Consider the following 27,125-nt stretch of genomic DNA (forward strand, 5'->3'; position numbering starts at 1 on the left):
CTGCACCACATAATTAATAACATTAATTGTATATAACGGTTCAGATTCAACAGGACATTTGATGGGATTAAAAATATTGAAATGAAATTCTTCTCCATCAAATTCCAAGCTGAGTATGCCCTTTTTAACATCTATCTTTGTTCCTGCAGTGCACATAAAAGGTCTTCATAACAAAAGAGGCGGTGGGTTAAAACAATGTGCATCGTGCATATCAAAAATATAAAAATCAACAGGAAAAATTAATTCATTCACTTGAACTAATACATCTTCTATCATACCATCGGGATAAGCATGGGTTCGATCAACAAGTTGAATAATAATTCCTGTTTCTTTTAGAGGCCCTAGATTTAAAGAGTCGTATATTGATCGAGGCATGACATTAATAGCAGCTCCTAGATCTAGCATAGCCTTAGTTATCTCAGTTTTTCCAATCTTACAAGGGATAGAAAACATACCTGGATCACCTGTTTTAGGTGGTACCTTTCTTTTGATAACAGCAGAAACGTTCTCACCCACTATAATATGCTCGTCTCCTCGCAATTTTCTTTTGTTGGGGCACAGTTCTTCAAAAACTTTGCGTACTTGGGGATTTGGTTGATAGCTTCCAGGAGCAGGATATTAAGTTCCATCTTCTTGAATATTTCCATCATTTCTTTTCGTTTGTTTGCCTTTTGTGGTTTTTTCAACATGTCAGGAAAAGGAGCTGATTTAGTTTCAGTATGAGGAACAGAGTTAGGAAGTACTTTTTTGTGAAGTTCAGCTTCTTTTTCAATCTCCATCTCAATATGATCCTCATTTTGTTCCTTTGAGATAGGAGGTGGACCTTTCAATTCCTTTCCGCTACGAAGGGTTATAACACTCGTATTCTTTGGATTAGGCCGGGAGGAACATTCAATCATCGTATCACTGCAGATAGTTATTGCACTGACATTTGCTGGATTTGGCTTAGGCTGAGCATGCCACTTTCCTCTTTCACGTAGCTGTCTCACCTCATCTGACACTTGATTGATTTGACCTTGTAATTTGTCGATAGTTGACTTCATCTCTTGCTGGAATTGCAAGGTACTGGTAGCCATAGACTTCACCAAGTCTTCCAAAGACGGACATGAGTTCTTGTGGGTGCTTGGGGGAGCTGTTTCTCATAAGGGCAAGGCTGTTGCATCTGATGTGTGGCTCTAAATTGTTGAGGATCATGATTCTGGTGTGCGTTTCCATAGCGCAGGCTTGGATGATCTCTCCAGCCTGGATTGTAGGTATTGGAGTATGGATTGTACGCTGAAGGTCTATTCATACCGTAGTTTGCAGCGTTCACATCCACTGCACATTCTTCTTGGAGGGTCGGACATGCATCTGTAGGGTGTTCTGCACTCGTGCATATTCCACACACCTTGACCTGGACACTCGGGTTGGATTTTTCCACGACCATCTTGCGAACAAAGCTCGTCAACTCAGAAAGTTGTTGTTGCATCGATTGGATGACATGGTCACTGTTGTTTCCGTTCATCTGTCCAACATCCCTTGAACCAAATTTCTGCGTGTTTTCAGCCATCCTCGCAATAAGATCCCAAGCTTGTGCCGGCGTCTTATTGACTAGAGCTCCACCACTTGCAGCGTCGATGATGTTCCTGTCCATCAATGATAAACCATCATAAAAATATTGAATCAATAGTTAAGGGGGAATTTGATGTTGTGGACATTTGATGATAAGCTTATTAAATCGCTCCCAATATTCATGGAGCGTTTCACCTGATTGTTGTTTGATACCACATATCTCATTCCTCAGGATCACAGCTTTGGAAGCTGGAAAGTACTTCTCCAAAATTTTTTTTTCATGTCGTTCCACGTGTCAATGCTTCCAGGTGGGAGATAGTAGAGCCAATCCTTTGCAGCATCTTTAAGTGAGAATGGGAAGGCTCTGAGCTTGATCTGTTCATTAGTAACACCTGGTGATTTCATGCTGGAGCACACCACGTCGAACTTTTGCAAGTGTTTGTGAGGTTCTTCACCTGCAAGTCCATGAAAAGAAGGCAATAAATGAATTAAGCCAGATTTAAGTTCAAAAGCAACAGTGTTATTGAGTGTTGGAAAGTTAATGCATAAGGGCTGCTGCGCCAAGTTGGGAGCAGCCAACTCCCTTAGAGTGCGGGTATCCTCAGCCATGACAGTCTCTGGATCACTTTCAGAGTCGCTAGAGCTAGAGATTTTGAGGTGGTTTAAAGATTCTGCCAGCTTCGCAACCTGAACAGCTTTTTGTTGCTTGGCTTCCTTTCGTAGCTTTCGCTCAACCTTCTCGATCTCAAGATTAAATATCAGTTCACCTGTACGAGAAGAACGGGACATAAACAAAAGGATAAATTAAAATAACACAAAAGAGTAAAACAAAGGGCCAATCCCCGGCAACGGTGCCAAAAATTGACCTGTCGTGCGGTCAATCAAATATTTCACCTAATTCGTGATCACAATTTAATGTAATATAGGGGAAGGGATCGTCTCCACATGAATTGTGTGATTCACTCTTTCGTGTTCTAATGCAGTAAATAAAGGGGGAATTTTATTTTATTATCTAGTGAAAATAAAATAACAAAACAATTAAATTAAGGGGAACTGACTATCAAGGGGATGCCTGGCTTAAGGGATGATGCAGTTATGACACTTGTGTTTTTATCATTAATTCAATAAATTTAATTCTTATTAAAGTATCAATAAATGGGTTATAGTTATCAACAAGCTCTGACAACCAATTTTTCCTTACAGTGTAGGTAATTAAGGTACGACCGTTAACTACCCCTAATTAAGCAAATAAACCTAGGTGCGCCCACAAGAATATTGCCTAACCGCATTGTAATCTAGAAAAACCCAATTCAAAAAAATTACTACATAGGAGGAGCAATTAGATTTGATTGTCTAACCTCCGGGAAGGAACTATTCAACCCGGTTGTCACCTATTCAAGTGCGAATACAATTACGGATATCCTACCTGAATTGACTTTAGATTATCAGACTAATTTAAATATCGGTACCAAAATATTTAATCAATCTAACAATCACAAACGCTATTATCAGAATTAGACAAATATTGATAATAAAAAAGAACTTTTATAAAGAAAATCAAGAATCTCCAAAACAAAAGAACCAAAACATTATCATCCCTTAAACCAGAAAAATATCTACTCCATAATCAAATAACAAAGAACAAAAGAGAAAGATAAAGTCATAGTGGGAAGGGAAAATCTTCTCTGTCGATTTGCTCCTGCACGATTTATGAGTCTGTCAGTCTCCTGCTCCTGTGCGTTTCTGCCCTAGCCGTTCTCTCTTGCCAAATAGGCGTGTCTTTTTCTTCTTATTTGATTTTTGCCCTAATTATTTTGTAGAAGGGCTTTTGGGCCTTTAATTAATTTTATTTCCTTTTTTTCTGCCAATTATGGCAAATTTAATATTTGCCATCTACACACAGCAAATAAACAATTCGCATATAAATTAGGTAGAATCCAATCAAAATCACCCAAATATCGCATATGATATGAATATAAAACGCATGCGATTTCTAACTATCAATGAGATCCAATTATTCAGGTATCGAGTTGAGTCTTACATACATGTATCGGGTCTGAATTGGGTCTTAGGTAGTCTTACATACATTTCTCGGGTCTGAATTGGGTCTTAGGTATAAAGGTAGATTTTGCGTCTCTTACCGAGTTGTTGTCTATCCAATAGACACGGTTAATCCATATTTTTTGTATAGTGTATTCTTATACGTATTTTTGTATAGATAAAGTCTATCCTAGTGTGGATATATTTTGGCCCGTGTTAGGCCCGATCTGTTAGAGTGTCTATATATAAGGGAATCACCCCTCAGTTGTAACTTACTTCACTTCACAGAGAGCAGTGCATACTTTATTTTTTCCGGGTGCATCTTTATAGTGTTCTTGCTTTCTATCTTAGCGTACTTTTGAGGTTGTGTGTGAGGCTATACTAGCAAGCCTCTCATGAGTACCGAGAAATTTCTAGACCGACGAAAAAGTGTTCGAGAAGGAGCCATCCGATCTATTACAAGTGGTATCAGAGCCAAAATCTGAGCGATAAAAAACTGACAAGTCTGATGTTGAATTCGAGGTTGAGAACCAGGTTCTAATGTAGAACCAGAGGAACACAAAGGACAAGTCTACTAATGTCATAGGAGCTTTAGAGAATAGGTTGACAACAAGCTCGGCAATGTTGAGCAATATATCTGCAAACTCAAGGGTTGTGAGTTGCGCAAAGGGGTACTGGCCTCTTTCGATACTGCAAATGATGAATCTCGGAAGCGGGAACATGATATTCAAGAGCTCGCCGAAGTGTTGAAGGCCAAGATGATTACTTTCAAGTAGATTGTGGCAGCAAATAATCTTGAGCCGGCAGAGTGCGATGTCAAGACTGTGAGGCTAAAAAAGGCTAAATTTTTAGAACCTTCGAATTTTAGGAGGAGTTGGCTAAAATGAGAGTATGCTAGCTGAACTCTAGGTAAGGAGGCCGACTGAGGCAGCTCCGGCACCTCAAAGAGAAATATCATGTACCCGGAGAGTTATGTAAGGGAGCAAAAGACTTCATAAGTGGATGAATTTTTCTATGATATAGAGATTACTTCGAGAATTCTGGAATCGTGGGAGACAAAGCCAAAATCCGAACTGCATTCCAATTTCTAAAGGGCTTGACCCGCATTTGGTGGAGGGGGCGGAACAAAGGGATGCACGGTGATGAGAGAGGCATCCCTACATGGAGATTGTTCAAATGGGAACTTAAGGAAAAGTTTGCACCAGCCGATGCCAATGAAGAGGCATGGTGTAGGATCCGTCGATTGGAGCATCTAGAGGGTCACTTGAAGGAATATATTGAAAATTTCGTTGATCTACTATTGGATGTGTACCAAATATATCTCCTAAAGAGGCATTGTTGATGTTCTTGCAGGGCCTAAGGCCATGGGCTAACATGGGGATTAAGGAAAATATTTATTCGAATGTCAATAAAGTAATAAGGTACGCCAATGGCTACTTGATGTCGAATGGAAATAGCCAAATACAGACGATAAATCGAAAAGGGTTAACCAAGGTAGAAGTGGGGGAGACCAGACCCGCAGACCCCATGCATTGGTGATATCGGCGGTGCTTGAAAGCCACCCGCGGCTAAGGCTAGAAGCATGAGAAAGCCAGAACCAACATGCAACGGGTTTTTTTTATCTACAGGTGTAAGGATCATTATGCTAGAGATTTCTCAGTCTGAGAGGCCTTGTAGTGGTGGACAAACAGATCGAATCAATCGAGGACTTAGTGGTATGCACGAAGTCAGCCCCTGTTAAAACACTTGCAAGGAGGATTCTTGTGAATCCGTGTGTAACGCCCCGGCCCGCTCAAACTGGAGCGTCACCGCCACGCCACACCGGAAGACTCATTCATCAACCAACGAGTCCCATGTTGTGGCGCTAAGGCTAAAATAATAAATACCAACAACTAATAGAGACTTAGAATTAAAGCGCACCGACTTATCAATTAAGTAAATAAAGTTCAATTCAAAAGCATAAATTGGAAATAATTCAAAAGGCATTATTCTTTAAACATGATTAATGAATTTCAAAAGCATTGTAGAAGGTAAAGTAGTTCTAATTTCTCCGATGGATCATATGACGTGAATGCATCACTTAGGAATAACGGAAACATGATCACCTACAAAAATATTGTAAGAAGAGGGTCAACACAACGGTTGAGTAAGCGCAATTAATCGAAGATAAATTAATACGGTATAATGCAACAAAATCATTTGAAAAAGATAATTGAATAAGATGACACGTATCACATAAGGGGAACTCACACACACAAGTCTTTTAGCGCCTCCCTTATATCTTTTTTTCATTCTCAAATAATAGTGATGAGCACATCACGAAGAAAACTCCACTAGGCCTTAATCAGGGCCGGTTCGACCTGGTTTTCCAACCTTATTACTTCGTATGACATGTCACATAGTTTCACATAACAACCATAGGGTCACAACCCTCAAGGAAAACTCCACGAGATGTACATAAGGGTTCGAAACCCAAAGTACACGTAAATCAATTTATTATTAGTTTGCGAGGGGCGCTATACGACCCACAACCCTCTAGTCTCCAATATAACATACCAAGAGGGGATTGTATGCAATCCATCCCTCTATCACGGATGACGGTCTAAAGACCTTTTCATCGGGAATGACGGGTACCTCGGAATCACCCAAAATGGAAACCCGCCATCTCGATCCCTCGACCTAGCCCATTCGGGATCTAGGTCAAGGTTAGCTAGTTATCCTAAAAGACCGGTATACCTTCACGTGTTTCCAAGGCACAAAGGTGGAAGGCTATGCCTTATCATCCAAACAATCAACGAGTTGATCGGACTCGACGGGTAGTTTCAATTACCAATTTGACTAAATACTCAAAATGCTCTTAGGCGAATTTAAAAAAGAGTGTTTCAAACTCAAAATATTTCAATTTTCAACATTTAACCATGCAAAAGTAGGATATTAGACTCAACAAGTTCGTTATAATCTCACTTTATTCCACCAAATAAACATTCGAAATATATGTCAATCACAATAGGCCTGGTCTAACTCCAAAAATCATAATATTTAAATATAATCGTAAATCCTTTTCCAAAAACCATAACTAAGTTAGGGAAAAACTAGGGTTTTAAACCCATCCCATAAATTCTACGATTTTCAATTTAAAATCCAATAATAATCCTCACATAAGCATTATAATCAATTTTCTAGAAGAAATTGGCAAAACCTAACACTTTTAGGGCAAACCCATTTGACAATAATATTGAAAAAGATATCAATAGAATGGGTCTAGGGATTAGAACATATCAATCTATCTAAGTTTAATCCCACTTACCTTGAGAAAAGAGACCAAAATGAAGAGTTTCGGAGAAAAAGGATTCCAAGGAAGAAGAGGGGCTGGCGGCGGCGGCGGCGTGTTGTTCCTGCTGCTGTTCTTTCTTTTTATTTTATTTTATTAAATATAAAATACTTAGGCCTTTATTAATTATTTTACTCTACTGGGGCCCAAATTCATTTTTTTTACTTCTAATTTAAACCCAATTTTTTAATTTATTACACTAAAAACCCAAAATAAATTAAGTCCAAAATAAATTAAGCCCAAAATAAATTAGGCCCAAAATAAAATTTGTCCGACTCCGGCAAACTTCCGGCGATTATTTTACGGGATATTACACCGTGGATAAATGGAGTATTGGTGACGTACTTACTTGACACGGGGGCCGATGGCAATTACATGAGTGAGCATATAGCCCGTAAGATTGGCCTACAATGTGCACCATTTGGAGATTGGTTCAAGAGAATCAATGGCGGGTGGACTTCTATATCTGGAGTAGCCAATGTTGTACCCATCAAGCTCGGAGATTGGAAAGGTATTGAATGCTTTAACATAGTTTCTATGGATGAGGTTTATGGAACCCTTCAAGTCTATAATGGTGCCGCACGAACAAAAGTTAACAATCATTGAGGGCAGAACACCGTGTGATATGACGGTGTACCTAGAGAGAGAGCTCAGTCAAAATAACTCGAAAATGATAAAAAGAAAAGAGAACTAACTGACCTTCGCTGCCATCTTGAGCAATGAGGACGTCCTTGAGGATGGTGAGAAGAAAGTTGAGGATTCACCTAAGGACCTAGGGCCAGTCCTTAAGGAGTTCTATAAAAATGAATTTGATGCTACATGATGGTAAATGAATTCGATTGGGTTGTTTTACTTGATGTTACACAATTTTATTTCAACTCCTAAAAAAAATGAGAGCATGATAAATAGTATGTTTCAGATAGTGCTCGACTTTCAGCCAACGACACCGAAGGACTTGGTTGGAGCATACAAAGGACCGAGCCCTCTAGCCTTTTAGATTGCCAAAAGTTGGAAGATTGTGCAGAAGCCGGCCGGCTTTACTTGGAAAAGTCTCAAAAAAAATGAAGAAGTGGGTAGACTAAAAAAAAGTGTTTCGGGAACTCAATGAAGGTGATATGATACTCGTGAACTTGTACCAACATAATCGTGTCTGGGCCTGCACAAAGCCTTGATGTGTAGGTATAAAGGCCCATTCCCGGTGCTGAAGAAGACTGGTGAGGTGGCGTACAAAGTAGAATTACTCGTGGCACGTTCTCAGTTCACCCCATGTTCCATATCAGTCTCTTGAAGTAGTATCATAGTGACACTCAAAACCCAAGTCAAAATAAGTCTACAAGAGCGCCCATGGCATTCGGACATCCTACGAAAAGTTGGTTGAGGAAATCTTGGCTGATAGGGTGACCCTCCACAAGAACCAACCATTATCAACAAAATACTAGGTTAGATGGCATGATTACCCGAATCCGAGATGAGTTGTGAGGCGGCCAAAGATTATGGCAACTCGAGGATCTTGTTTGAGACTTCAAGGCGCTTAGAACAATACCTATTTCCAATGGGGGAGAATGTCCTAGATCGAAAACTTAGTTAAGGAATACCAAGAAACGCCCTGCAACGTGTCGATTTGGAGTGGCTAGAAGAAATTTCTCGAAAAATTCCAGAAATTTTTGGAATGCTAAAAACCATTCTAGGATTACCGAAATTGCCCCTTGCTCCTGTATCTTGTATAAATAGAGTTTATCCAAGTGTGAATATACATTGACCTGTGTTAGGCACGGTCTGTTAGAGTGTCTATATATAGGGGAGGCATCCCTTAGTTATAACTCACTTCACTTTACAAAAAGCAATACAAACTCTACTTTTGCCGGATGTATTTTTACGGTATTCATTTTTTCTATCTTAGCATGCTTTTGAGGCTGTGTCCGAGATTGTACTAGCAAGCCTCTCATGAGCGCGGATGAGTTGCTAGGCTGATGGAAAAATGTTTGTGGAAGAGTCATCTGACCCATTACACTAGGAAACCTTACTCTTTGCCTTTGAATAATATTTGATAGGAATTTGTCTCAATCGCCAGAGACATTTCAGCTTGAGACAGCCGAAGAAGCACTGTGCAAGATCACTTCAATAGTCCAACAAGTAAGGAGTCATTCGTATTGATTCAATTACTTTGGTATTATAGGTTCCTTCTAATACTTGCATTTGTTAGATTTTTAGGTATCCTCTGCCATATTGGGAGTAGAGCGGTCAATGATCGCTCATACCAAAAGGGCTGAAATACCAATTCTGAGTGTGAAGAAATTGTCATTTCTAGAGGTAACTTCTACCTCAACTACTTCAAATGCTTCCCAACAATAAATTGTTGAAGCGGGTGGCTGATTAGAAAAAGACCCGAAAACATTAAGTTTTTGTGATCACTCCTAATTTTGTTAAGTATAACCTTTGGCGACTAACTTTGGTGATGGCTGCAGAAATCAAACACAATGGCTATAAAGTCACGTAAAGCTGAGATAAGTATCCATGTGACCGATGTTGCCCGGGCCGATAAAAAAGTTGAAACTTTTAAGGGTTTTAATACTACAAAAAATAGCATTTTTGTAACAAAAATTAGGGACATAAATTATTTCCATCCTTATTAGCGATGGAAACAGGGATAAAATCAGAGAAAACGTCATTTATTATCAATTTGCGACCGAATAAATTCCTTCTGTATTAGAGACAAACATTTTGTTAAAATATTACCTTTGGCTACTAACTTTGGTGGTGGCTGCATAAATCAAACACAAAGGCTATATCGACATGCAAAGTTGAGATAAGTATCCTCGTGGCCGATGTTCTCCGAGCCGATAGAAAAAGTTAAAACTTTCAAGGGTTCTAGTACTACAAATAATAGCATTTTCTAATGGAAAATAAGGACATAAATTATTTCCGTCCTTATTAGCAACATAAACAGGGATGAAATCAGAAAAAAAACATCCTTTATTATCAATTTGCGACCGAATAAATTCCGTCTGTACTAGAGACAAAAATTAAGGACAAAAATATATTATGTCACAGATAGGAATGAAAAATTGAAGATAAAATACCATTTCTTTACTAATTAGTGACATAATAGAACACCAAAAAAACCTTTCACACCTTTCATATGCTCATGGGACCGGAGAAGGCGACGGCGGACAGCAGGGAGTGGACGGTGACTACGACGGCGGCTTGTGGATGGCGTCAGCATCGTGAGAGGTGCAGCATGGTTTTATTTTTTTTTAAAAAAAAATTTGGTTGCCGCCGGCTGCGAGCCGCGGCGACCGTCGTTGCTGGCCGCGGTGGAATACGCCCACCGACCAGTGACGGCGATTTCCGGGAATTGCGGCAGCAGTTTGCCCTCCCCGTAAGTGACATAAAGTATACACAAAATAATGCACCTTGTGAACATAACATTTTTTAATGTATGGTTAGTACTAAGCTCATATCCCGGAAGCTATAAATATGTATATGTTGTTACACAATTACATTCTAATATCAATAAAGTTTATTTCAACCTATTCTTTTTGCAAGGGATTAAGGTAGATAAGTTGCACGTTTAATTTTTAGTGATAGTTCTTTAGATTAAAATGGATTAGATGATTAATGGGCTAAAAAATTTGTTATCCATTGTATTATGATATGCAGCACACACATAGGGTGATGATACTTATGACTTTTTTGGCGTGGATAGATGATTAATGAGCTATAAAATTTGGTAACCAAATGTGAGCTTTATTACAAGGTACCATATATTTATGTATCAATACCAATCAATTTTCATTCTATCATAACCGTCTCCGACTATTTCATTTGTCAGAAAAATATTTTTTTTCTTTTGGTTTCCATGACACAACATTAGTTCTAAATCTTCAAGCCATCAATTTTTTTTTTTTTTACCCTCAACGTTTCAGGTCACTTGTCATACATGGTTCTTTTCTTGTTTGTGATTCGGTAACGTTTGAGCACACAATTCCATGGCGAATAGGGTATTATATATAGATTATATACTTTTTAATAGTTAAATTTTAAATATCTGATATCAGACTGTATATCATTTCATATCCCATATTTGACTCGATTATTTAATCAGGTATTTAAAACTTAAAAAATATCTATTATATAAAACAACTCATTACTATAATCTAATTATCTTGGACTCAACCGAGTCATGTTGCACTAGAACGCCATCTTAGATTGATATGATATTTTTAAATGAAAACTAAATAATAATACTTCCTCCGTCCATTGAGAGATTGTCATTTTTCATTTTCGTCCGTCCCAAAACAAGGTTACCATTTTCTAATTTAGTAATTGTGCTGTCTACCTAATATAATAAATACTCTTCCAACTTACAATATATTACACACATATCATTACTTTTATATTACACAATACTAATAGGGGTATTTTTATTTTTTTCACTACAACCTATTATAATATTAATATTAAAAAATCTACGTGCAAAAAGTAAATGACAATCTTGTACTGGGACGAGGGAGTAATAATAATAATAATAATAATAAAGAGCAAACCATTTAATACAACAAATGAACTCGTTCTTCAAACTATACAATAAGATGAATATCAACAGGGGCAACCACATAATTGAATACACACAAGAATATTACTAAAAATACATGCATAATGTATAGATGATATATATCTTATTCATTTGAATTAATCCCTCATCAATCTCATCCGATGGTAACTGTTGTTATGTAGTAAGGATCGCCGGCAGGACACCCAAAGAGCCGACCACTTTAGCCTTAGTGTCTGGGAAATTCTCGGTCCCCGGCAGCTCTGTCACTGTCCCATCCGACGCCACCCCGATTGGATAGCTAAGCAAATGCCCCGGCAAGTCCCTTTCTACAACATCCCGCGTGTACAAATCCCAATTCGTTTCGGCTATCTTGTTTACCTTCTGAATGCACTTCACGTTCTCCGGGTGACAGAAGGTGTCATCGAGCATGCCCATGTGCTCGTACCACAATGACATCCGGAATCCGTGGACTTGTCCTCTCGCCGGCTGTCGGCACGACAGATGGTGTGGTTGGTACGCGCCCATTGCGATCTCTGAGTCGCGCGCACCGTCCATGGATCGCTGGTTGATGTTCGCGGATCCTATGATTATGTATTCGTCATCCACTGCGTAAAAGGGGGAAAGAAAGTTATAATTTTAGTAACATATTTGTGTTGAATTGTTATATCGAACAATTTTTTTTTACACTTTCGAAATTTAGGACATTATGTGTACTCCGGGCATTATTTTTGCCTTCCGACGTCGGAAAAACACACGTAACTGTCACATGTGCTTTCGTGGCTTGACCGGTGCATACGTGGATATCGCCGTTGGTGTGTTGTCGTCCGCGTGGTAGTCGGACACGGACAGGTGACGTGGAATATTTTTTTTTTTTTTGCAATTTAGGACATTATGTGTACTCCAAATATTATTTTTTCCCTCTGGTTCTGAAAAAACAATTTATTCTAAAGTCATCGGATAGATGACATAGAATTATTTTATTTTTTCTTAAAAAAATTATATATTTTTTTAAAATTTTAATATAGACCAATTGGACCAAATTGAAATAAAAAATACCTAGAACAAATTATTTTTTCGGCGTCAGAGGGCAAACATAATACTTGAAGTACACGTAATGTCCTAAATTGCGAAAGTGAAAAAACAAATTCCATATCACACGTCCGATGACCACGCGGATGATAGCACAACAACAACGACGTCCACGTATGCGCCGGCCATGCCACGAAGGCGCATGTGATGCTCACATGCATTTTTCCGGCACTATATGACAAAAATAATGCCCTGAGTACACATAATATCCTAAATTGCGAAAGTAAAAAAAAAAAAAAGATATTTAAAAATGATAATTAGACCTAGACATTTTTTTACAATTTTCCCTATTCTTTATTTGGAATTTATTAAAAATTGGTTTTAATTAATGATAAATGTCCGTTTTAGCTTAAGTTTTTAGCTGAGATGGTCATCTAACAATATATATTGAAGTTATGAATGTAGCAGCTAACATACCGATCATCATCTTGGCATGGACGTAGATCATTCCTCTCCGAGCTTCTTGAGCTCGACGGTAATTTGTATCCGGGTCAGGCTTCTCCGATGGCTCATATTCGCCGCTCTTCTTCACCTCTCTGTTACCTAGACAATAGAATGATAAATAATCCTTAGGGTTCGCGACGATGCCCTTCACTTTGAGGGTTTGAACTATGTCTTTGTACATCATCTCCATTGTCCTCTTTTGCCAATTCAATATAGCTTGGACCGAGGCCGTCTCCGGATAGCCCTCCGGCCACATCGGGATCACTATATAGACTCTAAACGGTTCTCCCGCTTCGATCTTGCTCACGATCTTCAAGGAAAGTTCTTTCGGAATAACATGCAGAGCACCGATGTCGGGGTCGTTGATGTCGCTTGAATTCCACGCAAATGAGCTTCCCAAGAAGTATTGATTTTCGATGTAGATAAATCTATTGGCGCGACGAATGGCATGGATGTACGCGTCTTGAATGCTCCGGTCGATGATGTTGTCCTTGCCACTAACTAGCCCGGATTTAGCTGCTTCCTCCGGTGCATCGGGGAAGCCAAATGCCGCTCCCCCGTCAATGGAACGAAAAACTTGAACATTCCACGTCTCGTGGTCCTCCGGGAACATGACGGAGGATGGAGGAACGATGATTCGATGAAGCTCGTGAAGCTCCAAGAGTAAATCCTTGCCTCCTTGTTTCCTCCACCGTTGCTCGAAGTTGTAGAGAACGTCCCAAGCCGCAGGCCCTTCTAACTTGCAATGGATGTCGTGCCATGGCTCCCTCGGCCCTCCTTTTCGTATTGTTGCGCCTTCGTAATTTGCTTGATGGAAATCGTCGTGGTGCGCGGTGGATAAGGTCCGGAAAAGGGAATGGAATTGTGTGTCGTACCTTCCATCGCAGAGATCAATGCCGCCAACAAAGCTCATGATCCGGCGGCGCTCCTTATTGCCGTTGGGCATTGCTGTGTCCACCACCACAATCTTTTGATGGTGCGTGAACATCGTGCTGATCTCGATGTTCTGGACAATGCTCCGGCCATCGTCGGGATTGCGAGGGCATAACACACAATGTACCTTGTAAAGAAGCATAATAAGATAGGTAAAATAAGATAGGTAAAAAAACGTAAACATGTTAGCAACATAACAACATATATGCACGGAAAAGTTACAAATTTCATAGTGTTTGTATACTCAATCATCACTTTTATCGTACAATTTGATAACTATTTTCGATTTATTCTAAATTTAAAAAATTCAAATAGGAGCTTACAAGACCAATATACGGGCTCTCTGAGGGCATCACCAACCCAGCGTCATTTTGGTGTCGTTCGATGCCAAATCCTGCACCATTTTTTGGCGTTGATACATTGCAACGCTAATTTTGGTGTTGCACTGTAGCAACGCCAAAAAATGGCATTGTCTTTCTATTTTTTAAATTTTTTATGTTTTTCTTTTTTATTTTAAGATTTATTTTTATTTTTTTACATTTTTAAAAAAATTATTGTAGATTATAAATATAAAAAATTGTTTAAAATAATATGAAAAATAGAATATTTGAAGAATATTAATGAAAAATAGAGTTATAGTTAAAGTAAAATTATTGTACCAACTATATATTTGAAGTTAAAATTGTATAAATGAAATGTATGAGTTAAAGATGGCCTTAAATGAGCATACCACGCTTTTAACTAAATAATCGCTTAATATGATATTAGAATTCTTTTTATAAGACAAAAAAGATAAAAATCCAACAATCAAATTTAACAATTACCTCAGTATTGCGGAAATAGTTCCCCGTCTCTTCATCATGAGTTGCCATCAACCCGTCTTGCTTAAGCAAATTAACTGAAGTTCGATCATCCCAAACCAACATCAGAACCCGAACTCCTTCGGAGGCCTTCTTCTTAAGCAACTCTCCCAACGTCATATCTCCGCCGGGCATCGGCCTCCTCGTGTCCCTAACCAACGTGATCTCCGTATACACCGACCAGCCGGCAACGTACACCAAATGCTTAGCATTCATAATTGCATCGAACACGTCCTCCCAGCACCGGTGCGGCTGATAGCGGTCGCCGCCGGAGAGTTGGATCGGCGGGACGAAGTTGTCGGGGACATGCGCGTCTTGGTACAACGTCACTTTGCAGCCCTTCCTTTGTGGGAAGAACGTGTAGGGAACGCCGGGGAAGTTAGGGCTCTTGAGGCCGCGAGCCCAGCAAGGGTGACGGGCGACGTCGAAGAAATGGAGCTTGACGTGGAGCTTGGGGTGGCCGTGGATGGGGTGGTCGCGGTCGTCGAGGATGTCGAGCCAGCGGTCGATCTCGTCGCCGCGGAGGAGGTCGGAGATGGGGATGTGGGCGCGGCCGATGAGGTCGGCGCCGATGGGGTTGTCGAGCTTGATTGTGAAGGAGACGCGGGAGGCCATGTGGGCGCAGTAGATGTGGAAGGACTCGTACCATCGGGGGTTCGACTGGGCGTCGAGCAGCCGGGTCCGGCCAACCCGCGCGCGCTCCAGGTCGATCGATGCGTATAGCTTTGATCCGTTGCCCAGCCCCAGAGCTCCCTCGATGCCAGCCACCACCTGCAGATCACAACTCCCATCACATTCTTTTAAAGGTGCGATCTTTTGGCGATTTCTTCGAATTTCACTGTTCATTGCAGTTTTTTTTTTTTCAAAAATATGAAACTAAATGCTTATTTTTTAATTTTTATATTATATTAAAAATTAATTTTATATTAAAAAGATCACGTCTAACATTTATTTATATCAGATAATATAATTATTCATATTCGAAATTTTTAATATTCAAATCTCAATCCAAACATCCAAACAAACACAACCTAAATTTATTAATACTATTTAAGAACATATAAATTCACATATAATTTATATACTGCGTCTCTGTACCACGTAATTTAATTTATTCTTTTTTCCTCGTATTTTAATTATATTTTATAATTTTTTAAATCTTAATTACACTAGTTATCATAATCTTAATTTATAATTATTTTTACAATATAATAATTATTTTTACTAGTACACTTTTTAATTATTTACTAATTATATTTTACATAAATTCTCGAATCTACAATAATAGGTAATAATAGGTATGTGTTGAGACAAAGAGAGTATTTACTTTTGTACAAAAAAATAAAAAATTCATAATATTTTAATATAAAAGTAAGATAAGTAAAAAATAAATTGAGTATATTATTAACAAACTGTTTTAAAAAATTATAAAAAAAATAGTGAGATAAATAAAAAAATATACTCCCTTCGTCCCTTAACATTCTATTTATTTTTCTATTTTGCTCTTCCTACAGTAAAGTATTCATTTTTTTTAGTAATTATATTATCTATCTAACATTACAAATATTCTTCCAATTTATAAAATATTACACAAATGTCCTATGGTTTGAAGTTGAGATTTTAATTTGAAATTGAGATTTTAATTTAAAATTTAATTTAAATAATATTTTAATATGATATTTTGTGAAAATAATCATGTATTTTTAGTGAAAATGGTACCGAAAAAATAATATGAATTATGATTTGAAATTACGAAAAAATAAATATAATTATAATTTTTTACTATATAATATCCGAATTGATAGTTTGTTTTATAGTGTGTTTTTATTTGAATATTATTTTAGATAGTATTTTGTATGATAGGTAAAAGAAAATTAATATTTTTTATTGAAAATAAGTATATTAAAACGTTGAATATGTTTCTTTTCAGCGTGAATTGGATTTAGAAGTTTGAACTTTTATTTTAAATATTAATTAATCTAATGTTTTGTAATATATATATATATATATTTATTTATCTAAGAAAAAAAAACATAAAATACAAAGAATAAAAAATTTGAATATAGCAAAATTATCCATAACTTTCTAATTAGAAAACTCAGCGTAATTTCTCATTTACTTTAAAAATTGCATGGTGTCCCTTTATATTTTAAAAAATATTGCATAAAATTGCTTTGTAATTTTGAAATTCCGCTTTAAAAATTAAATGACACTCCCTTATACTTTAAAAAATATTGCATGAAACATCCCGTCATGCAAAAAAAATATAAATAAAAAATCACCTTCTCATCATAAAAGAGAAGTTTCATGCAATATTTTTTAAAATATAAGGAGGTGTTATGCAATTTTTAAAATATATACGCATTTTATGCTAAATTTCGAAATTATAGGAAAGTTATTATCAATTTTACCTTACTATAAATAAAAAAGAAACACACACCTAAGTATGTGATTTCTCAACAAACTCTCCCAATGACTTTATGATATCATTGATATTCGGATTAGGTGAGCGCTATAAAGTTTTAGACTCTAAAATCCACAATTTCTTTTAATTATTACTTTATTTTAGATTTTTATCTTGTTTTCCATAAAATAATATTTTTTTTTTTCAAAAATAATATGGCTTATGAAAAATAAGTTTTGAATGTAAAATAAAATATAAGAAAAAGATATTGAATAATTAGAAAAAGTAAATAAAACATAATTAATTCTAAAGAAAAAATCCTAATATTTTGAATTTTGTAGTAAATGATTTATTATTTACTATTTTTTTTTTATGTTTTTAAAAGGTTCATTTAACAATTATTTTATATATAGACAAATAAAAAAGAAAAAATAAGACAAATTTATTGGGATGAAAAAAATATCTAACACCATATAGAATGCATAGTTTTTATAAAATAAGAACCTCTTTAGTGTAACGTGGCATTGCCACATCTATATATATATATAAATTAATTATATTATTTATAATTATAATTGTATTTTATTTATTATTTTCATTTTAATATTATTGTATGTATTATATTATATTTAATATTTATAATAAAATTTTATATACATATAAATAAAGATTTAGAATAATTTAAATATAACGTCAATTAATTTATACTAATTTTTTATTAAATACAAAGTAGTATAGTATATAGAAGATATACTTTTAAGTAATATATATAACATAAAATTTGTATTAAATAAAATAATAAATTTATTGATGTGAGAAAAAAAAAAAAAAAAAGAAATTTTAAGAACAGTTTCCCATTGTGAAAAAAGAACCAAATGAGTTCTTAAATTGACGTCATGATCCGGTAAAAGAGATAAAATATAAGAACGATTCCTATATTTATTGCATTGCATATGGTCTAATATTTATTCACTTGTAAGAAATTAATAATTCAATACAAAATGTGGATCAATATGCTCACTCAGCACTGGAATAATTTTCTATAAATATTATTAAAAAAATATAAATATATACACGCATTAATAAAATATATATCATACAATCCTAACAAGTCAACCATTAAATACAAAATATTATTTTTTAAATTATCAAAACAGTTTCTCCTACTACACAAAAAATCAATTCATCTAAATCGTTGAGTGAACATAGTATGTTTTATATTATCATCACAATTCTCCGTAATTAATATAAAAATACATTCATCCAAAAAAAAAAAAAAAACTGGTGGACAGAAAAAATATTACTCCCTTCGTTCCTTAATAATTTATTCATTTTTTTATTTTGGTCCGTCCCATAATAAAGTATCCAATTTTTTTTAGTAATTGTACTATCTACCTAACATTACAAATACCCTTCCAATTTACAATATATTACACAAATTTTATTATCTTTATATCATATAATACTAATAGGGGTAATTTAGTCTTTTTACCTTTATTTCTACTTTATCCCAATATAATACTAATATTTGTAAAACTCCGTGTAAAAAGCGAATAGATATATAGATATGAGATGGAGAGAGTATATCTTAGTTATCTCCGATTGTAATAATAATAATAATAATAATAGTAATAAGAAGTTATTATACTAAGACAAACCAAACCAAACCACATACATTTACGGAGTATAATAATAATAATAATAATAATAATTTTAATAATAATAATAATTATTATTATTATAAAATCAAGAAATGAATATAACCAAACAAACAACAAGTATTACAAGAAATCATTTGAAATTGAGGGGTTTGGTAACGAGTTGACGAAGAATCATGTTATTATTTAATTTATTGCCAATTGCTTACCAAATGTGTGTTTAATTTGTTTGTATTCCATTGGTTTTTACTATTTTGGATTTGAAGTTTATGTTGAAAAAAATTAAAATAATAATAAATTTTGCAACTAACCTTTTCAATAAAAAACGCAGTATAAGTTCGGTATTGTTTTTTTATTATTCTATTCTGTCTTTTTTTTTTTTTTTTTCTTGGTAATTGTACTATATATCTAACATTACAAATATCTTTTTAATTTACGATATACTCCCTCCGTCCCATATACCTACACTGCAGACACGGTATTTTAGGAGGAGTGTAATTAATAGATAATTAAGAATATATTAGTGAAAATAATTATCCTATAATATAAATAATTATAAATTAATATTAAGATAACTAATTAGTTTAATTAAAATTTTGAAAAAATAAAACTAAAAAATTTAAAATAAAATTAACATGTGTAATCATTTTCCAAAAAAGGAAAGTGACATGGCATGTGAAACGGACAGAAACGGCAATGTGGACATGGTATCTAGGACGGAAGGAGTATTATACAAATGTCATTACCTTTATATCATATAATAGGGTTAATTTAATTTTTTCACATTTATTTCTACTATATCTCAATATAATACTATTTCTAAAACTTCATGCAAAAAGTAAATGGATAGATAGATATGAGACGACGGGAGTATTATTATTTTTTATTTAGGATATCAAATTTTCTTCAAATATATTGGATCTGTTTTTTTAGCATTTTAAATTAATATCAATACTATTTCTTTTAGTATTTTTAATAAAAATATATTTTATCTGTGTGTACTTATTTGATTTGACTAGACACATGTTTTTTTTTAAAAGAAAAAAAGTAAAAGTAAAATTTTTTAATTTTTTTTTGATAAAAAAAATAAAAAAAATAATATTTTGTTACTAAAAAATAAATAAAAATAAATTTTGATGATAACAAAAATAAATAAATAAATAAATAAATTTGAACGACAGGGAGCACAACGAAAATTAAAGGTTTGTTATCAGTTTAAAATAAATATTTACAATTCAAAAGGTTTGTTAACAGTTTTAAATTTAATTTTAAATACAAAGGAAGAATTATCTTCTACCTAGTAAGTATGTAAAAAATAAAAGTAATAAAAAATATCAGGGACATTAAATTCTACAAAATAATATCTTCCGTTTATACCCCTACGGTGGTACAAAGAAAATCAGCGGTGGACGTTGAAATGAGTGGCGGAGATAAAAAGCCATGTCAATTAAATGTGTTTTTTTTTTAAAAAAAAAAAATAATAATAATAATTAGTATTTGTTTGGCTGTACTCGAGATAATTTTGATTTATACAATATTTTAATTTGATATTTTATAAAAATAAATATATTTTTATTAAAAAAATAAATTAAATGGTATTGATTTATGTTTGTTTAGTTTAAGATATTTTTTTAATATAATATATAAAAATTTATATCGGTAATATAAAAAATAATATATTTAGTTGAATATTAATTTTGTTTGTAATCAAAATAAAATATATATTATATATATTGAGAATTGTATTAATGAAAAAATTATTTGCATTTTATATAAAAAGTAACATATTTTACAATATCATAAATATAAAATTATATTGTAAAATAAATACTAATAATAATAATATATACTATAAACTATATTTAGATTTTTAAGAAAAAAACATTTAATATTAATAATAATAATAATTATTATTAAAAATCTATATTATAAATATTAAGAAATATCATAATTAAAAACACAGAACAAAAACACAACCTAAAAACCAATCAATTCATTCTTCCTCCACAAAAATGCAGCAATTAATTGTTTGAATTGAGTTTTATATTATTTAATTTTTTTTCAAAAATATTATATTATATTATATTAAAATTTAAAACGAATATATTTATATTATTCCAAATAATTATTTTAATTAAAAAATTTTATTATTAACAATCCAAAACCAAAACCACAACAAAAATACCTAAAAAAACACAAATCATATGTATTTCCTCTCTCTCTCTGCGCTCGCTAGCTGGATCAGAGATTTCAACGAACCGCACTAATTTGTGAATATTTAGTTAAATTAGTAATTATTGTAGAGAGATGGAAGAGAAAATGAATTGGAAAATGAGTAGAATGAATGATTATGAATAGAAGAATAGCTACCTGGTGAAGGAATTTGCCGAAACCTCCACTGTGAAGCTTGTCGATCTCGTAGATTGTGGCGTGAAGATCGCCATGGACTAACATCTGCGCCATCGTGCAGCTGATTCTGATCTCCTTCTCTCCTCTTAATCGATTCTGATTCTCCAACCTACCTAATGCTTTCGCTCTTGACTTGAAGCCTCAAGGCAGGGGAATTGAAAGATCAAGGATTATAAGGAAGTAACTGCCAAGAGAGAGAGAGAGAGAGACAGAGCGTGTGTGTGTGTGTGTGTGTTGTGAGTGAGTATGTGTGGTGTGTGAATGAACGAAGATACATAATAAATTGAGCACCTACCCGCATTACAAATAAATAAACTAGTCTAATTGGTGTGTATGTTTGGGGATTTGGATTTTGAATTGGAATTTGTATAATAAAAATTTTGAATTCGAATAATTATATGATATGATATAAATAGGTGTTGATGTGATATTTTGAATGTAAAATTGATTTTTAGTATAATATTAAAAATGAAAAATAGGTGTTTAATTTGATATTTTTTGGAAAAAAAAATGAAATGAATAGTATATTTAAAATCCAATCCTCCGAACAAAAGTGTGTTTCTTTAGGGGAGCTTTGCGAAAATTTGAGTTTGGATTTGATTTTTATTCGCATTATGAAGTGGATTTTTATTCGCATTATGAAGTGGGTTTGAATTTATGTGTTTTTTTTTTTTTTTTGTGTTTGAGTTTGGATTGAGTTTAGAGAGTTTTGATATGTATTGATTTGATGGTAATAAATATAATAATATTAATGTGTATTAATTTATATAATTTAATTATGAATTTATTATATATATTTATAAATTTTTATTTATTTGTATTATAAAAAATTTTATTCTCTACTGCATATATATTGTATATATTTTATTCAATTATAATTATTATAATTTTTTGAAAAACTAAAGAAAAAAGATAGAAAAAAAAAAAAAAACTTTGCATCGGTCAGACCGTGTCCCCCCAATCAAACGTCGAAGTTTGGGTAAAATTACTGTGCAAACTAGACAACTTGGGCTGGGGAAACATATCCTAACTAATCTCGTGTCTCTTTAAATTATACTCTCTTCGTCCCATGTATTATGGGTCTATTACTGTAGATACGAGAATTTAGGTAAAATGTGATTAATAAATAATTAAGAAGTGTATTAATAAAAATAATTATCCTATAATAAAAATAATTTTGAATTAAGATTAAGATAACTAAATAGTTTAATTAAGATTAAAAAAATTATAAAATTGAAAAGTTAAAAGAGATTAAAGTGTATAATTATATTTCCGAAAAAGGAATGGACAAATGATGTGAGACTGACAAAAATAGAAAATATAAACAAATTATGTGGGACAAAGGGAGTATTAGAGAGAAAGTTACGGTACTGATTTGGAGCACCAAAATCAGCATACATAAAATACAGAAACAATACATATTTTTATTACAAATAACACATATTGTATGTAATAAAAATATATATTGTTTATTCATAATTATAGAGTATGTTGTATAAGAGTATTTTATGTGCTAAAATTAAATATTATATATATTGTGTGATACTATATCATGTGTTGTTAAGACATGGTTTTTATTTTTATTATATTAATATATATTATATATTGTCTATGATAACATCGTGCGCCTTTATATTCTGCACGATAGTTGCCCGCCTTAAATGTGTACTAGGAAAAAAAAAAAATCTGCAATCATTTATTTTTTATTATTTATTTATAATAACATATTATTTTTATTTACTAAAAATATTATAATTCTTTTATTTAAAGTATTTCAAATGCAAATGAATTAAAATTATTTAAAATGAAATTTAAATTGACAATTTTTGTTATATTTGGATCAACATCAATTATTTTTAGTTTTACTTAAACTTATTTTGATTATTCCTATAATTTTTAGTATTAAATCTATTATTTATTAAAAATACTCTCAAATTTATGATTATTTATTTTGATATGATTATATCAAATTAAAATACAATAACAAAATAATACATCCTTGGCTAAATATATTCTTATTTTCTTTTTTTTCGTCTTTTAGCTAAATTTATTTTATTATTAATTTTGACAAAATCAAATATAAAATATTTAACTATTATTTTTTATTCAATATTTATTTACAACAAATTGTACTATTATTACACATCATTCGTATTCTTTTTTTTTTTCTTTTTTCATTCTCTTTAAAATTTCATAAATACTTCCAACCATATTTATACATATATATATATATATCACTTTTTAATAAAATATTTATTTTTCATAATCTCGTTTCGATCTCAAATGTGCTAAAATTACCCAATGCATGAAGAATTTACATACAAAAAATACTGCAGATTTTAATTAAAATATATACATTAAACTTCATACTAAAAATAAATCATTATTTTTCAAATAAACTAACATAAGTATTTATTTCTAAAATAACATCATATATATTTATTTATTTATTAAAAATATTATATGAATATAGATTGATATTACGTTAAATAATTATTTTAAATCAAAATCTTTCAATTATTAAAATATAAAAAATAGTGTGTTCACCAAATAATTTTTTACTGATTTAATTTTTAATTAATATTAAAATACACAGGTCCACACAATCTATATAATACTAGTATATATTCTATTTACTCACAAAAAATCAATAATTTAATACAAAATATTATTTTTAAATTATTTACACACTTTTTCATACATCATATAAAAAATACATTTATATAAAATATTAATAAGTACTTAGTAGTATTACATCTAATAATTATTTAAATTTAAAATTTATTAATATCAAAAACATACAAAATCCCAAAATACAACAAAAAAATATAATAATTTATTAAAATAGTGGGACCCACAAATTTTTTATTTTAAAATAATTCAATTAAAAATAATATTAATGATAATTGTTAAACTAATAATGATGATTAATATATAATACTCCCTCAATCTCAGCTAAATTGTCGCATTTAGCTTAGACACGAAGTTTTAAGTAGTATATAATTATGATTTAATAACAATAATTATAGATTAAAATTAATATGATTAAATATTTTAATTAAAAAAATTATAAATTATGAATTTTAAAATATGATTAAAGTGTATAATTATATTTCAAAAAAAATGACAAATTGCATGGGGTAAAAAAAATAAAAATAATATACAAATTAAGTAAGACGGAAGAAATATAAAATACTACTAATATGTAAGTGGTGGGGCCTACAAATAAAATTTTAAAAAAAAATAGAAAAAGAAGGAGAAAATTCCTCCTAAGACATCCTCAAATATATATATATATATTTTATGTTTGGTTCAAAAAGTATTTGCTACGTATTATGTGAAATAAAAGTATATGTTATATATGAGTATATTATATGTTAAGTTAACTATTATATATTGTGTGAACTTATATCATATACTGTTAAGTTATATATTGTATCTGTATTATTCGTACTTATATAATTAATTAATTAATTGTATATAAGTCTATTGGGCAAATGTGGCGTAGTGTTTGGTTTCTATATTAGGTCCACTTTAGTTGTGACAATGATGTGCTAATCATTTACTAATTTCAGTTATTTTATTTATTATAGACAATTTTAGGAATATGTTTAGAAGTAACAATTGTTTTTGAATGTGTGCTAATCATTGCATACTTCTGTTCAACATTATACACCTCATATGCATACTTCACATACAATTCATCATCGCATAATAGATATATACTTATAATACTTGTATTGAGACCTTTGACGAAATACACTTCCGAAAGTTGAAGAATATCTTCCGCTTGAAGAATACTATAGCTAACAATCTTTCCTTTTGCATCATCACACAAAAAAAAAAAAAAAACATCTTCGCATATATCACTGACGTAGTTCTTCAAAAGATGTTTTTGGTTCATCTCTACATCTCCGGATGAGAAGTCACCATAAAAATACCACCAATTTGAATTTGTAGATTCTTGGCTTGGCAAATGCTAATTGCACATCATTTGTTTCTTACGTTTCTTTAGCATTTAAAATAATTTGAGCTTGATATTATGACTGAGACTCATAGTAGGCCATCAAATATTTCTTCCATTCATAACATTTTTTGCACATCTAAAACATTTAGCATCTGAGTGTCCAAGATTGTCATAGCACTACAAAAAAATAATATATTTGTAACGGAATTCCGTCCCTAAAGTTCACGTAGCTAAAGTAATTCCGTTCCTAATTCCGTCTCTAATGTCATTAGTAACGGAAAAAATAGATTTAAAGACAAAAAAATTTTGTTACAAAAATAATTTTTTCTTGTAGTGTAGTATCCGTAATCATTTTATTGTTGTAACAATTTTATGGTATTCTAAACTCTCTGTGATTTCTTGGTTATTCTTTATTTATTGATAACTCCAAATAATAACATATTTTTTTATTTGATAAAATTGTATATTACTTGAATTTTTATATGAATACCATTACAATATCTGATTTATGGCATATTTTATTGTTTTGTTTCGCTTGGCATGATCTAGAGCATGTTTGATGAGATTATTAATATTTTTAGCTTTTTTAAGCGATATTTCCGGCACAGAAAAGCTAAGTATTGAAGTCAAACAAAAACGCTTCTGAAGAGGCACGCGATGCTCTTACCGCTTGTGCTAGCGCCAACGATCAGATATCCACTGATGACTAAGCGAGATTGGACCAACCCCAATAATTAACTAAGTGTTCATCTCTCAGCGATCAAGTCATTCCATTGCCAGCCAACGATGACAACACCGTTTAAGCTGCACCGATGCCCTCCAACCAAGCTAGGCAAGCGAGGAAGATATGTGCCCATTCATTCTGAGGCAAGTGAAGCGATCAGCCTGGGAGTTATAGCCGCTACAACTTCTCCAACAGATTAACTGCTATCAACCACCTAACTGCCTAACGATTTCAACTGCTTCTCAACTGTTGCTTAACTTCCGGTTCTGAAATATATAAATAGGGCCAAATTTTATTTGTAAAAAAGCACCACACTGAAGTGCTTATACTTTTTTTCTGCAGATTTCTTTGTACTTTCCGAGAACTTCAACCCTGTAAGGGAGTTCTCTAGTTAGGATTGGCCCAGGGAAGTCAAGATCCTTTCCTCATCTGGCCGCTCACTTTACAGCTTCTAGAACGTATTACAACTTTCGGTGTCCTCACTGCTCATATATTATCGCTCACCTACCATCAGCACTATCACTAATCAATCGTTCAACATAATCCATATATCTCTAAATCGCACAGTGCTTATCCGCTCGCCTCCACTAATCAACGCCTCTGTTGCATTCAGCGCTCGTGCACCATCTTCACCTTATCATCTCTCTTCCCGCCCATCTTACAACTTTAATTTCAATTATTTCATTTATTGATTTTGGTCCGCTTGTGAGCGAGCCATTCATTTCATTACTTTGTGTGATTGCGCTTAACTTGGTAGGAATTTCTTGAATTGAATTTCATGACTTAAAATTTATGTATTCGACCTGAAAACTCACTGGTGAAAAAAGTATAAAATAATTGTAAAAATGCGATTCAAAGTCTACAACTTCATTTCCGTCAAATATATATATATGACCATGTTTAATAACTCATGTTTCACTTGATTAATTCATTGAAAACCCCTGAAAATGCTACAATGCAAACTTGTGCTTATCATTTATGCTTCTCTTAGCGTTGTGAGTTACCATTGGAACTTATTTTTCCTCGGGAACCTTTATCTTAGTAAGAAGACCACATCTAACAAATGTAGTTGGCTTTCTTTTAGAAGCTTCATTGAATTTCATTTTTTTTTTTGTGATCGCAAAATGGTTTTCCACTAGAAAAAACTTTAATCTAGTTTT

The 27,125-nt window shown here is 32.8% G+C and overlaps 1 protein-coding gene and 1 non-coding gene across 3 annotated transcripts; one reads left to right on the top strand and one right to left on the bottom strand.

The window, feature by feature from the left end:
• The first annotated feature begins 1,679 nt into the window (after window positions 1-1,679).
• LOC127240022 (small nucleolar RNA R71) lies at window positions 1,680-1,786 on the top strand. Its single transcript, XR_007836287.1, has one exon. It is a non-coding gene; the product is annotated as a small nucleolar RNA R71 (small nucleolar RNA).
• Window positions 1,787-11,436: 9,650 nt separating this feature from the next.
• Window positions 11,437-21,538, bottom strand: LOC127239752 (phospholipase D alpha 1-like). 2 transcript variants are annotated; one of them, XM_051258049.1, is made up of 4 exons: window positions 21,236-21,537; window positions 14,768-15,574; window positions 12,984-14,070; window positions 11,437-12,082 (listed from the first exon to the last, which is right to left on the bottom strand). In XM_051258049.1, exons 1-4 carry the CDS (start codon window positions 21,326-21,328, stop codon window positions 11,652-11,654), a joined length of 2,418 nt encoding a protein of 805 aa, XP_051114006.1. In that variant the 5' UTR covers window positions 21,329-21,537; the 3' UTR covers window positions 11,437-11,651. The 2 variants fall into 2 exon arrangements, with proteins under 2 accessions (XP_051114006.1, XP_051114007.1); XM_051258050.1 differs by lacking the exon at window positions 11,437-12,082 and adding an exon at window positions 12,500-12,737 and having other exon boundaries at window positions 21,236-21,538.
• Window positions 21,539-27,125: the final 5,587 nt, after the last annotated feature.

Source organism: Andrographis paniculata, unplaced genomic scaffold, assembly GCF_009805555.1.
Source record: "Andrographis paniculata isolate CXL003 unplaced genomic scaffold, ASM980555v1 Contig78END, whole genome shotgun sequence".
Classification (NCBI taxonomy): domain Eukaryota; kingdom Viridiplantae; phylum Streptophyta; class Magnoliopsida; order Lamiales; family Acanthaceae; genus Andrographis; species Andrographis paniculata.

What these genes read in the sequence shown, in the direction of transcription:
- LOC127239752 (XM_051258049.1), bottom strand. Translation starts at nt 21,328, where the DNA reads ATGGCGCAGATGTTAGTCCATGGCGATCTTCACGCCACAATCTACGAG. An exon ending in TCGGCAAATTCCTTCACCAG is followed by an intron (nt 15,575 to 21,235) that starts GTAGCTATTCTT and finishes TGTGATCTGCAG; the next exon opens with GTGGTGGCTGGCATCGAGGG. An exon ending in CCATGCCAAGATGATGATCG is followed by an intron (nt 12,083 to 12,983) that starts GTATGTTAGCTG and finishes CCTTTTACGCAG; the next exon opens with TGGATGACGAATACATAATC.